We start from the raw sequence: 14,503 nt of genomic DNA on the forward strand, positions 1-14,503 counted from the left end.
AAAGCCTTTCTGTGCCTGATGCAGTGATAGTGGTAAATTCAGACCTAACTGCTTATTTTTCCTTCCTTACAGAGCATGAGAAACACAGATTGTGTAAAAGTGCGGACTACATGAATTTACACTTCAAAGTGAAGTGGCTGTACAATGAATATGTTCGTGATCTGGCTGCCTTCAAGGGAAAAGTGCCTGAATATCCAGCGTGAGTGTCTCCTGTAGTAAATCGCCATTATCTGTCTCCTTCTGTTATGTTACCTTGAGGATAGGGGGACCTTTTCTTGTGGCTGCCTTCATGATACAGTATTTCTTCACTCCTGATTTTCTATGTTCATGTGCATTTTTGTCCACTGTGGTGTTCTGTGCCACTGCTCCTGACCTGACTCAGTCCCTTATTGTACAACATCTCCCAACATTTCAAAGGCTTTAGCAATGGCATGGGCAGTCTTCAAGCCACTCTGTGCCAATAGTGTGGGCTTTGGTTGATTCTTGAACAGCAAATATTTGCTTACATTCTTGTGTTTATAGGGACAGGGTTATGTTTCTAAACTGTATGTTTGTGTGTATGGATATCATACATATACACACACACAAAACAGGGTTTTTAAGTGAAGATAATGTTTTCTCTCTTTTATTAAGACTGAGTGGTTTAAGTGGAAACATCAGATATGCTGATGTTCTTGAGCTCTAAGCAATCATTTGTAACTTTTATATAACTGCAAAAGAGCAGCAATACATTTCAGATCTGGGAAAGGTGTATGAGCTCAAAAGGGAGCAACATGGAGATAATGCTGTAGCTAAAGTTCCACACTTGCCTAAGGCAAGATCAGGTATCCTGGGCCTGACTAGTGTTTTAACTGGTTTCTGTTATCCCTCTGTTGGATTTGGGGGTTTAACACACTTTCCTTTCTTTCTTGCTTTGATTTCAGCTTGTTACAGGCTAGGCATGGAGAACAAATTGTTCCTGCTTTACAAGAGTAAAATTTTCTGCTTGTATCTCTTCCCAGTCTTCTGCTGGTTCTTGTTTTGTTCCCAGCTTTCCTTGTAAGTGAGGTTTACTCACCTCTTTCCACCTGGTCTGGGTCTGAACATACAATACTCAGCCTTAAATATTGGTGTTTCATCTAGACTTTGCCTTGCACTGCCTTCATAAGATGCTGCTGCTCTCTGGCTTGACAGCAACCTTTTTTTTTTTTTTCATTTTATTCAGAGGTATTGTTGACTAGTGATGCGTCCAGTGGGCCACAGGCCAGCCCACAGTCATTCTCAGCATTGTGTCCTACCATGCTACTGTTCCCATCCTGTACATGACTGTTCACTTCTGTCTCAATGCAGCACTTTGCACATGTCTCCCTTGAAAAACACCTCTTCCCTGGACGGTGTTTCCAGTTTGGCACTTTAAATTCTCTTCCCATCCTGTCGTGCATGGAGTCCCTCAAGCCTGGTGCCAGCTGCATACTAATAAGATGTGAGGCAGTTGACATAATTGCCTGGCATGGGCTGTGGGCCTTGATTAACAAATCAGGTCAGTGAGAGGCATAAACTCAGTGAGCAGGGTGCTGGAATTGCAGTCTCAGAAGCCCTGTTCTCATAGCTGTGACTCTGAGTCGAGGCAGTCTCAGGCAAGCCATCAGACATTCTTAATCTCTCTTTTTCTCTTGTGTAATCAGGATAATGATGCTCAGTTTTGTTCTGCAGACTTTTGCAGTCTGTTCTGCTCTGCTGGTCTTTGTGGTAGAACTTCAGTGCTCATGTGCATTTGCAGCTGCTGGCTTTGTTACTTTACTCTTTTATTTTAGTACAATAGCCACATTGTCACACATAGGTGATGTTTATTTCAGTCATAAGCTTTACCTGTCACAAAATATTCCCTTGATATCAATTACATCTACATGCTCTTGTCCTTTGATTTGCTTCATCACTAGTTATTTTGAGTCTCAAACTTCCTTAAACAAAGGAGTCCACACATCAGGTTTGCACATCAGTAAACTCTTCAGATGAAACTAAATTGCTGCTGTCCAGACAACAGTTGGGTTGCTGTCTACTTGTCAGAAAAGAGGTTATCAACAAACTCACGTTTCATGTTGAAACTATGAGAAACTGTGTTTCTCATAGCCTTGAGATATGATTGGACAAAGTGAAGGCTCCAAAGTATTCAAGCTGAAGTTTTTATATTCCCTTTATTTTCTGAAATGCAGCAGCAGTTTCTGAAATGGAAGTAGCTATGTATCTGGGAGTGAATCTTCTAAATTTCCTCCCCTCACTTTTTAGCTATCAGCTAACCTGGCTTTTGAGATGTGTAAATAAGTGTTCTACATTTTGTTTGAATACTAATGTTAGCATGCAGCCAGCTAGTATGGCAGCTGTACTGGAGAATACCTCCTCTCTACTGAGGGAAGGTATTCCCTCTTTAAGATCCTGTTGACTTATCCTGGCTCTCTTCATCCAACACGATATTTATTCTTCTACTTTTTGGAACCCTGCCTGCCTCCTTGCCTCAGCAGTTGCCAAGGCCCAGAGGTTGTTCACTGTATACCCACAGCAAATGAACAAGATTAATTTTCCTATAAGGTGTGCCACTGCAGGAGCCACTCTCTTGGCCAAGCTGAAATGGTAGCCTTTTGTGTTTTTGCTCTTTGTGCAGCCAACAGACATAAACTTCTCTTTAGTCCCAAAGCACTACTCCCCTTCCTAGCAAGTAGGACTGAACCTTGTTTGGAGAGGTTGTCTGTGCTCTGTGGAGTCAGTGCTGACCCCAGTGAGCACAGAATGTCTCTTGAAGCAGCACTGTGAGCCACTGCCTTGTGTGCTGGTGCGTGAGTCATTACAGCATTTGCGTCTAGATCAATAATTGAAGCAGACGAGGGAGAAGATATTTGCCATATAACATTTTGAAGCTATTTCTGCATGAAATCAGATTATTTTTATTCATTTCTGTGCTAGATAATTTTGAATATTGTTCTGCATATGTTGCCTTCATAGTGCTCAGAGTCTCCCCTCACTTGCTCAGCAGTCCAAGACTTGACAGCAGAGAACTGCACAGGGTACTTGACCTAAGACAGCTCAAGGTTTTTGTTACAGCTCAGAGTATATTTTGGTCTTGAATATGCACGTGGACTGGAAGTATTTATGAATTATTTACATCTCTTGTGTTTTCCTGCCAGCCAGTGAAGGACAAAGTTAAGGCTGGCTTTGCAAATGTACCTACACAATTTCCTGACCTGACCTTAGTGAATCACTTAATATTCATAGTAAACCTCTTCCTGAACGCAAAGCTTTTTCTAATGAGAGGGGGAACAAATATACCATTCCCACTCACCCAGCAGTACCTTTTTTGTTGCCACCTTTGTTTAGACAATTTGGCAAGACAGTAAAACACCTATGCACTCGATTTTGTATATGAACATATGGTAGCCTTAAAAATGGGCAGTGACTGTTTCCAACAGCAAATGGCTTTTTCTTGTGAATGCGGTGCAATAACTAAGGATGAATGATAATCAGGAAGTTGCTTTGCTTCTCAGAGTGAAAACTGTGGCTTCTGGCACAAACAAGTAATCCTCTCTGCACAATGACCTATGACATGTGAAGTAGTCAGCAACTCACAGCCTAGGAACTGTGAAACAGGTGGAAGATGTATAGTTGCTTCCTTGTAAAATGCCTGAGTTTCCTTCTAAGGCTCGAGCTGTTTAAAATACACTATTGCAGTTTAAAAGGAAACGTTGAAAGCTTGAGAAACTTGCAGCAGACTTCAACATATGCTGACTTTTAGGAGCCTGAAGTGCCATTCAAAAGGAATTTTTCCAGAATACAGGAAGTCCATATGTCTGTGACAGTGTTCCACTGTTGCTGTCTATAATAAATAGGGCTGCATAGGCAGGTTGCTGTTGGCATTTTAACACTGTGTCAGTTACCATTTCCAATATTAGCATTGATGTGCTTTATATTTTGAAGTGTAGAGAGTATTTAAGGCTATCTAGTGTGCTCTGCCTGTGAATTTGCTCTTGATCTCCCTCTCATGTCTGGCACATGCTTTCATGTTCTTTGCAAACTCAGCCCATAATTAGCACAATCTCTATGAACACAGCTGCCTGTTTAGAGGAGGCTGTACTCTCTGAAGCTCATATAATAATCTTTTGTATGGACTAAATCACACATGGACACTTTTTTCTCTTATTTGTGAATGCTGTTTAGTAATATTTGAAATTAAGATTTGCTTCAGCTGTGCTATATTGGCACTTGCATACAACAAATTCTAGACAGACATTTAAGGCTGTAACTGCCATGTTACTGCTTATACACAGACAACAATAACAGATGCACCCCCTTTTGTACTGTGTGAATATGTCCCACAGAGCGTAGAACAGAGGGACCAGCTGTAAGATCCTATCACTGAAGCTGCTTCTCACCTTGCCTATTTGAGCAAGATGGGATCATGTAGAAGTCTTTTGTTCAGTGCAGGAGGTGACTCCAGACATCAGCTCCTGTGAGACACCTCTGTCAGATTCAGCAGTGGCTGTTTCAGCAGCTTCTTAAATTCTACTCTACCATTTAATTTATCCTCCTCCAAAGTTAAAAAGAACAACAGACAAACTTTGCTGTCTGGCTTCTTGAACCTCCCTGTTTTGGGGTTCTTGCCTATGCACCAGTGCTGTTGATCCAGTACATAATATGAACCAAGTTTTGTGCTTCTTCAAAAGAAAACAATGAAAAGCTGCTGACAGGCTGGGAAGCCCTAGGAGATGTACTGTTTTGCAGCCCATAGAAAATGCAAGGATGTTCTAAGGAAGCCTTTGGGAAAAGGAGTGTGGGATTGAAGTGGAGAAAACTTCTACCCTTGATTCTTCTTTATGGCACTCCAGAAAGATGTATCTCCAGATAAAGTGACTGAAGGGCCCTGGGAAAGACAGGTGGTTCTATTCCTCCTTTTATACTTGTTTGCAGCTCTAACATGAAAGCTGGTACCCCCAAGTGGGCAGCAGGACAGGTGCCTGTTGGCGTGCAGAGATGCTGAGTGTGCAGGTCTCCTTTATTCTGGCTGGCACTTAGGTGAAAGGGGAAGAAACAACAAAATGCTTTGAGATGATGCAAACTTAAAGGTGGTTTTCAAGGAGGGGGAAAGGGAAAGGTACCAAGAAGAGAAAAGACAGGGAGAAGAAGGACAAAAGCAACTCAGGACTAGCATTCCATTCTACAGAGGCTGAGCTGGGCTGTATCCTGCTGGTCCAGCCCATGTAATGGTGCAGACCCTGCTCACTAGTAGCATGACTGAGTGCAAATATATTTGGGAACTTTGACTGCACACACAAACAGCAGCATTCAGGCATCCAACAGTGCAAGCTTTCACAAGGCTTGCTGCAACAGCAGCACTGTCAGTCTGGTTGGAGCGCTCCGTTTCCTGCTGTAACTTGCTGACTTTCCTTCCCCTCCCGCAGATGGTTTGAGCAGTTTGTGATGCAGTGGCTGGATGAAAATGAAGATGTTTCCCTAGAATTCCTGCATGGTGCTCTGGAGAGAGATAAAAAAGATGGGGTATGTAGGTCACATTGAGTGCAACACTTGATGCTACATTGTTCAGTGCACAGAACCAAATAAGACACTGTAAATTCAGCTGTCATACAAATGGAGGAGGTGGCCCTTTTTCCTTGCTAAACAACTGGGAAACTCATATATTTTAGGACTTTACAGGTCACAGAGAGCCTTTTAATAGCGAGGTGCGTATCATTTGTTTATATCTGTTCTGCTGCTGTTAATCTGTAAGCCAGTGGCTTGGTGCTCACTCTGTTTGGGAGAGGTAATTGAAATTGAAAATTGAGGCACTTTGCATGTACTTAGTCATGCAGTGAGAATGTGACCTTAATCCACTGACAGACCAGTCTTATTCTTAATTTGCTAAGTGTTCCAGTGGAGAGAAGAGCATTCCCATTTATTCAGTGACTGTTGGCACTGTAGTCTATGGTACTAATGGAAACATTCTGCTTAGTATCTAAATCTCAAAAAAACACTACAAAGAGCTCTTTACCTTCCCTTCTTTCCTTGTTAACTGACAGACAAACCATGCATTTCATTAAAGGTTTCAACATCATGCTACACTTCCCTGGTGCTTGTCATGTCATTGTTGGTAAAGGACAGTAAAGTTATAACCCAACTGAATTGGCTATTTAGCATCTTTGGGCCTTTTGGAGAGGTTTTGACTAATTCTGAGGAGGATGTAGGTTTTGATAGATTTGTCCTGCCTTCAATGCGACAGATGATAGAAACACCCATGAAATGGGTGTATTTCAGATCTTTCCACTTGACAATGACTCTTTGTACTTCTGTTTTAGTTCCAACAAACATCAGAGCATGCTCTCTTCTCTTGCTCGGTGGTGGATGTCTTCACCCAGCTCAATCAGAGCTTTGAGATCATTAAGAAGCTGGAGTGCCCAGACCCTGTCATTGTTGCTCATTATAACAGGAGGTTTGCTAAGGTAATACTTTCAGCATCTGTTTATCTTTCCTTAGTGGGATATAAAACAATATTTTTTTGTTTTATTTCCTGGAGTTCTTCTGCAGTGATAGAGGACAGGTGTCAGTGCTCACATCTTTTCTTCACAGACTATTGGGAAAGTACTGATGCAGTATGCTGACATACTCTCCAAGAGCTTCCAGTCCTACTGTTCCAAGGAGAAACTGGTGAGTTGTGCTGAGCTTATCTTTTGCTCTGAAGAATCATGTAATTGTCCTGATGCAATGAATCTCACATTGCACTTGATGGTGATGGTAAAAATATTTTCAGTATTGTTTTTGTCATCATTTGTAGGATTTTGCAGATTGAATTCTGGCTTAACCCTAAAAGAAAAATAGGTCCTGAAGATGATCTGCAGGATTTGGAGGCTGTCAGGTTCCCCTGAAATTAACTTCGATGCTGCCTGAGTTGTGTGTTACAGGGGTGATTTAAAATAATACAATTGGGTACAGGTTGCTCTGTAGAGCTGATATTTCACAGGTGTCTGCTAATCTGGGTGTTCTGGAACTGACCATCCCATTTCAAGCTGAAGAAAAAAGGACTGGATTTGGGAATTTTTTTTTTAATGTTTGAGTGCTGAAATCTGTGCATGCCCTACCTCAGTTTTGACTCTCAGATCGCATGGTATTGGGGAAGGGTATAGAGAGACACAAAGTCTCCTGCTGGTGACAATGTGTTGGCATCCTGAGCAGTAACAGGCACCTGCTTTTGTCCCTGCAGCCTTGCATCCTGATGAATAACATCCAACAACTGCGGGTGCAGCTAGAGAAGATGTTTGAAGCCATGGGTGGTAAAGAGGTAAGAGAGCTTAGAGACTGGCTATCACTCATTCCGACTGCATCGTTGTTACTGGGTTATTTGCATTGGAATGGTTCTTGGGGACTGCAGTCATGAGGACACCTGGCACTGTAAGTGTGAGGAGACCGCTGTAACTGAAGACTTTTCAACTGTATCCATCATAAAATGCAGGAGCAATGTCTTGAAGCACAGAATAGCATGGAGAAGGAAAGAAAAGGTTGCATATTGTGCTCACATGGGCTGGATGTGGGCATGGCTGGTGATTTCACAACTCTGAAGACAAGTCTGAGAACTGTTGGCACTGAATCATTTTGTTATGGCATGTAAATGTGGGACAGTACCTTTAGCATGGAATGTCCATTATCTAATATATTACAGACACAAGAGTTCTGTGCTCATTTTTTGAAGGATACTCAGATGTTTATTTTTTATGAGATGGTTATTTTTACAGAAATAATGTATTTCCCCAGATCCCTGTTTCTGTTCTGATGAATGTTTTTTTTCTCTTCCTTTTTCATTGCTTTTCAAGATTCAGGAAGATGAAGAAAAGCCTGCTGATGCTGATGTTAGGAAAAAATTATTTTCAAGTGCATTTTCTTTGGTGGTGGTGTGATAGAGCCTGTGCTATAACCTGTATGCCAAGAAGAAAGTCAGCTTTGCTGATGGACAGCCTAGTTTTTGCCTGTATTGCTTTTCCAAATCTTTCTTGTGCTCAATGGCAGAATTCTATGAAGTGGCAAAAATCTCAAGAAATAGATTTGCCCCATGAGGGAAGGAAAATTGCTGTCATTCTTTCACATGTCAGCTCAACCATACTAATTTCTGAGTTCTACTTCAAGAACTAGCATTATATGGTCCCAGCTGTAATAGCAATAGTAGCTAAATGCTCTTTTTTGGGAAAAAAATAAACTTGTGATGAAATGTTTGTGAAGTGGCTTATAAAATTTTAGTGCCTGTGCATTTAATTTCCCTCAAGGAAGCAATTTGCTACTGTTTTCCATAGTGGTAGCCATTAAGTAGGGTTTCCCTATATTTCAAATTGAAAATATCCCCTGATACTGTATTATATAAGTGGAGAAAAAAGATATTTCTTGAGACTTTTGGGTACTTCCCCTAGCCTAGACCTCTGCTCTGCTTTCTACCCTTAAAAACCTTTCTCAGGAGGTCTAAGTAAGGTAGAATAGAGGTAATGAATCCACAATTTCCCCTGTACTGTGGAATCAAAAGGAAAAAAAGGGAGAGAAGCCCAGACAGTGAGCATTGAAATACACAGAAAGAAAGGTGACAAACACACTAGGAAGCTGGGGTTTGGAAGGGATTTTTTTCTTTTCTTCTTAAATGATGCTTATTGCCTTTCATAGGGCTGCTGCTGATCACCAGAAATAAATTGTGTTGTGTTAGGTGCCTGCATTATTTGCTGTCCCCAGGGGCTTCCTGCTTGGTAACTTTGTAGTACATTGCTTCTTGACTTGAAACCTGCCAGGTTCTCTGTTTTACTGGAGTAAACAAGGTCTTGTAGTTCGAGTAGTCTTTTTGATTCAGATTGAACCTGACTACTGGATAACAATTGGTGAGACAAAAGCTTTGAAGATAGAACTTTCTGGATATGTATCTGTAGGTTTTATCTTCCTTCAGGAAGGACAGTTTTTACCTTCTGTGACAGATTTGTTTTATATTCATCTATACATCCAACAGCAACTTGCACAAAAGTAAGCATTATCCTAACTACTCTGTCCAAAAAGGGTCTGCCTTCTTGGGGAAGGAAGAAAGTAGTGTTCTTGTATGTCCTGGTCTTGAACTGTTCAACTTTCTGTGTTCTCAAAAGTGTTTTTGAGAAGAAGGTACCAGATATTCCATTGTTTCTGCAGCAGGTATGTCAGATGTACCATGTGTGCAGCTAAACCTCAGGGACTGGTTTCAATTTATATGCGGCTTCATCTGCTTTCAATTCCCAGATCCATCTCCAGCTGTAGCTGTAGCAATGCACAACTCTGGAAAGCTTTGAAATATTGCTGCTACCTAGTGCTCTTTTCCAGTGAGTCCACAACCCATCCTTACAGAAATTCATATATCACTTAATCCCTTTTGCAGCAAGGGAAATGAAGGGACAGGGCTCACCCATAGTCACCCTGCAGTGTAGGGGCATAACATGGCACAGAAGTGCTTGCCCAGTACTATTTATTGAGATTGTGATATAGTGCCTTCCTTTACTCCCTCCTCCAGCCTCCACCCCATGATGAGTTACGGTGCCTTTTCCCCTCACTTCTCATATTTTTTTGAACTGTAGTACTCACAAGGTAAACAACCGGGCAAAAATTGCCCAGCATCTTTGGTTTAATCTGTAGGCATCTTGTGATCTGTGAACATTACTAGTCAGAAACAATAAGGACAACAGCAAAGCTTTAGAGAGCTCTGTGTGGAGGAATTCCCTTGGGTCTGTGCTTGAGAACTCAAGGCAAATATATTTATACACACACATACATATGTGCATACACAGAGAAAAGTATCTTAAATTATTTTTAGGAATTGAAATTAATACTTTTCTTTCCCTTCCATGCTATGTTGATCTCATGGGATCAAAACAGCTTCCCTATGACTCAGATTCCTTAAAACATGTTTTGGAAAGGCAATGTTATGGAGTGGCAAATAGCATTAAAAGCATAATGAACAGTGGAATTGGGAAGTCAGTCCTGGATAGAAACTGGGTATATGAATTCCTTTTGAAACCTTTGATTCATCTGAATCATCTCCTGTATATGTGCAGAATGGAGATTGTAATTTAGCTCTTTGCTAACATGGGGTACATATTTTCAGTGCTAATGTTTGCCTGCACTTGGCCCCATTTATTTAATTATTCATACATTATCCAATAAACCCCAATGTGACCTGCATTTTCCACCCACCTCTACAGTTTTCCTGCAGACTTCAGCCTGCAGTCCATTATTTTGCTTAGGGTTTCATGAGTAATGAACTCAAGGCACTGAAATTAAAAGGTGCGGTACTGCACTGCACACTACTGGAGTCCAGATGTACTGTGAAAGATTAGTTTAAAACATTTCTACACCTTTTTTTTCCCTGAAGTCAAGCATGTGAGGTGAGTATCGGAGACAAGCACTGCCTAGGGAGCCCAAGGAATTAGCTGCTGAATAACCACATGTAGTCATCACACAATTTTCATGCCTTCGGTTTCAAGCTAATCTGCACAATTAAAGCTTCAGGAAGCTCTCCTCTTTATGCTTAGCCAGGGTTAGCCCACATCTTAAATCCTAAGTTAGCCACCTGAATAACAAATTGCAGAACAGCTTAGAAATGGTCAAGATTTAATTGCAATGTTCTCAAAGTGGTGTCTACTGTTTGCTCCTTTGTAGCATCCCACTTGCCATAGCTAAGGCCACCCTAGCATTTGAAGAGTTGGCAGCTGTGGTTTGGATTCAGTTATCCATGATCTTTGCTCTAGAATCCTATAGGAAGTTGGGGAGGTGCCTGAAAACTCAGTGTGTCCCTAAAAAGGGGTTGTATCTGCTGAGCTCCCTGCCTCACAGGCACCTCTGCAGAGGGCAGCTCCCAGGGGCAGGGAGAGGAAGGCAAACCAAAAACCAGCAGCTTCAAATCAGAGTCAGATGATCTCTGTAACTTGCATAAAGCTAAAATGTATTAGCAGGGCATAATTCTTTACCTGCTGCTATGTCAAATTAGACTTCATGATTTCACAGGGTCTCTGCCTTTTAGATGGGAATTAACATCTGCAGCCTTTTAGAAGGCAAGAGCCATGTCCACCTACAAAGAAGCCTTTCAGTTCTGGTCCCTGGCACTTCACTAGTGTGTGTGGAAAACAAGGAAGAATTAATGTCATCTCTTTGAAGCCCATCACAGCAAATCCTTAGTCCCAGGGGTTCTGTTTCATACATGAGACAAGCAGAAGAAGGTCAACCTAAAGGCAAGCTGATAGTCCTATGCTGTAAATGCCACCATTCAGATTATCAGAGAATTTGAGGTTTCAGCCCTAAATGGGCTTAGATGAGATTTTGAGGCCCAAGGTCTCGAAATGCCAAGTCACAAATCTTAGCAGAAATTTACGAGAGCCCTGATTTTCTCTGTGACATTTAATTACAGATTAGCTTTTCCCTCTTTGCACCTCAGTTTTCAGTAGCACACATTTAGTCTGAAACACACAAATTCAACTGAAATTGAAACACTTGCTCAGAGATCAGAAGCTACCTCACTGTGGGTACTGTTCCATGTTTTGCACAGAGAACTTTTCGTTATTCCTCTGAATTATCTCTGATACACCCGCAGAATGGAGATCATAAGCCTGCTCATCTCCAGCTTCCGACAGACATAGTGTGGATGTGACACATGGCAGTGACCAAGCTGCCAAACTTTGCTTTCTGCTTTACTGGCCAGATTTATCATGCAGTCCAAGTAGCATTTTCTGCTATCAGTGATAGCTCATATGCTTATAATTCATTGACTGAGCAGCAGCAGTAATACCAGCACTGGCTCAGTTGAGCGCTGTTATCAGTGCTTCACCTCATTGGGAAGAATACTTTGCAGTTATGGCACATACTACACAATACTTTGTAGCATGTTGTTTATGTGTGTGAGACAGTACTAGACACCTACCACTACCTTCCTAATGGACTTAAATCACCCTCAGGCAATTCCATGAAACTTATTTGCCAAGGCATTCCAAATCCCAAGCATTAACATAATGTGTATTATGTGTACTCCTTCTTGCATAGTAGCAGTTGCTCAGAAGACAACAGCTTTTCTAGGATGGAAGAGGACTTGGTGGATACAGAACTGGAAGCCTCCAGGGTTTGGCTTCCTGAGGGGGAGGCTGGTCACCTCTAAGTTAAATCTGGGCAGCTATCTTGCCAGTTGCACTCAGGCAGCTGTGAGCTGATGTTTTGGAGCAAGTGAGAGTTCCTTTCCACAGATAACTGAGCTCATCCCCTTGGCAAAGCACTGTTCCAGCTGTCTCTTCTTGCAGTACTGGGATAGCAATCAGCTGTTCTGCTTTGCAGAAGATCAGTTTGTAGTCAACAAATACAATAACAAGGGGAAGGTTAAAGTAACTCCATGCCACCTTACAGTAAAATAAATCATTAATTGCATGGTTCATGAGCCAGGGCAATAAGCTGTTGATCCTGATCTCAGATATCCTCTAGACCATGCATCTGATTGTTTATAAAAAGTAGAAGTAAATTGTGAAGAATAGGTGTCATGTGCCAGGTTCTTCTGTTTTGTTTGTTGTTTTTTGTTGCTTTTTAATTTTTTTTGTAACTGGAAGAGCAGTTAGTTGGAATGATTTGATGAATATTGAAGTAGTCCTACTTCAAGTCTGTCAGAAATGGCCAAAATCAGGGGACTTCTGTGCCATTAATTGTAGACAGCAAACCAGACAGCTTGACTCATTATACCTTTATGCTGTGGGAGGGAAGGATTAATGTAGGGGCAAGAGAAACCACCATCACCAGATGCTGTTTTTGTTTTGTTACCTACAAACTTGGCTAGAATGAATGCTGATTGGCATGACATTAGCTTCCTTCTGCTGTCATAGAGCAAGGATGTTACAAAGATAATAGCAAATGAAATTCCCTTTAATAAGGAAAAATAATCAGAGGTAGCAATGCCTAAAATTGTAAGGCCTAAGTAATCATCACTTGCTTGTTTTTTGGTTCTTAGTTTAATTACTGTTAAAATTCTGATCCAGAGTTTCATTAGCAGAGGTTAAAATGCGAAATAGAGTCAATTTTCCATGCCAGCTTACCACAGGAAAGTGAACAGATCAGATTCCAAATCCCTAAGGCTTGGCTTTCTCTGACAGATGCTGAGGGATATGAAGAGGACTTTGGCACTGAATTTAGAAGTGGGTAATCCTTTTGGGTTCAAATCCTATATAGATGGATATACTGCAACAATCTAAATTTATTTTTAACCTATACTCGTACCTGGCTCATTACATCTGTAAATAGGTGCTCCATCCTAGAGGTAAAAGCTAAAGTTCTGAATGAATGCCAAATGCAAACATTTCTGTGAGCTTTTTTATTTTACAAACATCTTGCTTGCCTGCATACAAAGGCAAATGTGTTTTACAAGTTACTGTTTCAGAGCAAGTGATCCCAAAGCATTCATCATGGGTTGTTAGGTGTACACACAGCTAGGTTGCTCAGAATTGACTCTTTGATGTCAGAAGGATCACTACGGCTGCAATAGTGGGCACTGTTCCATGTATAAACAGGTGGCTTTGTACTGATAATAATGGAGGAAGAACTTTCTTACAGAACCTGCCAAGATGTCAACTGCATTCATGTAGTGCTTGGGGCACCTTTTTTGTTGTTGTTTTCTGATGTCTCTGAACACTCAAATACAAAAAGCTGCCTGGCTCCATGTGATAGTAGAGCTAAATTTGCTCAATATCCACAGCTGAGATTATACCTTCCAGAAGTGATGAGTGCACTACAGCTCCTGTCATGGTACTGAAGCCAGATTTTCAAAATCGCTGAGGTTCAGCCTTCTGAGAGCAGAGGCTTGGTCAGTCTTCAGTTGGAGTACTTGGCAGCAGGATGGAAGGTGAAATAGCTTCTTTCAAGATCATGCATATTAAAATGCACAAGTAAATAACGACCAGTCTGAAAAGCCCTGTGTCATTCTAGGTTCAGAGGGCTGAAGTGACCCATGAACTGAAGATGTTACACAGTACTCAATTTCTCAGCCTAGTTACACTTTCTACCTCAGCTTTACAAACATCAAGAAGGGTATTGGAGCCTGGGGAAAGCATTTGCTGCTTTTTAGGCAAATATCTGTTGATGGTTTCACAGCTTCTGTAGCTGCAGTGAGCAGTGGAGGAGAGCATCCTAGCTGGCAGAGTCCATTGGGGATAGTTCACCTGCTTATTAAGTGTAGCCTCAACAGTGAAGAGAAGCACTGCAAAGGACAGCAGACTGCCCTCTGTGTTCAAACTAAATACTCCTTTTCATCCATAGTTGGATGCAGAAGCAAGTGACCATCTCAAAGAGCTCCAGGTGAAGCTGAACAATGTTTTGGATGAGCTGAGTGCAGTGTTTGCTAACAGGTGAGTATTACAAGGTCTTTGTGCTTGAAGTCTTTCTTTCTTTTGTCTAATCTCATTCAGTCAAGTTAAGAAGAGAAAAGAAGCTCCTGTGAACTGCATTGTATTTTTCTTTTTGTCCTAATTCATGG

General features: G+C 41.4%; 1 protein-coding gene across 3 annotated transcripts in view; it reads left to right on the forward strand.

Moving 5' to 3' along the window:
* The window catches only part of LOC139685107 (protein unc-13 homolog B-like), a 112,225-nt gene that overhangs the window by 69,327 nt on the left and 28,395 nt on the right, over positions 1 to 14,503 (forward strand). For all 3 annotated transcript variants that reach the window (XM_071581719.1, XM_071581721.1, XM_071581720.1), the window contains exons 19-24: positions 73 to 199; positions 5,427 to 5,523; positions 6,318 to 6,461; positions 6,589 to 6,666; positions 7,220 to 7,297; positions 14,287 to 14,375. In XM_071581719.1, the coding sequence (XP_071437820.1) occupies positions 73 to 199; positions 5,427 to 5,523; positions 6,318 to 6,461; positions 6,589 to 6,666; positions 7,220 to 7,297; positions 14,287 to 14,375 (613 nt within the window). The remainder of the gene's footprint in view (positions 1 to 72; positions 200 to 5,426; positions 5,524 to 6,317; positions 6,462 to 6,588; positions 6,667 to 7,219; positions 7,298 to 14,286; positions 14,376 to 14,503) is intronic.

This window comes from Pithys albifrons, chromosome Z (assembly GCF_047495875.1).
Source record: "Pithys albifrons albifrons isolate INPA30051 chromosome Z, PitAlb_v1, whole genome shotgun sequence".
NCBI lineage: Eukaryota > Metazoa > Chordata > Aves > Passeriformes > Thamnophilidae > Pithys > Pithys albifrons.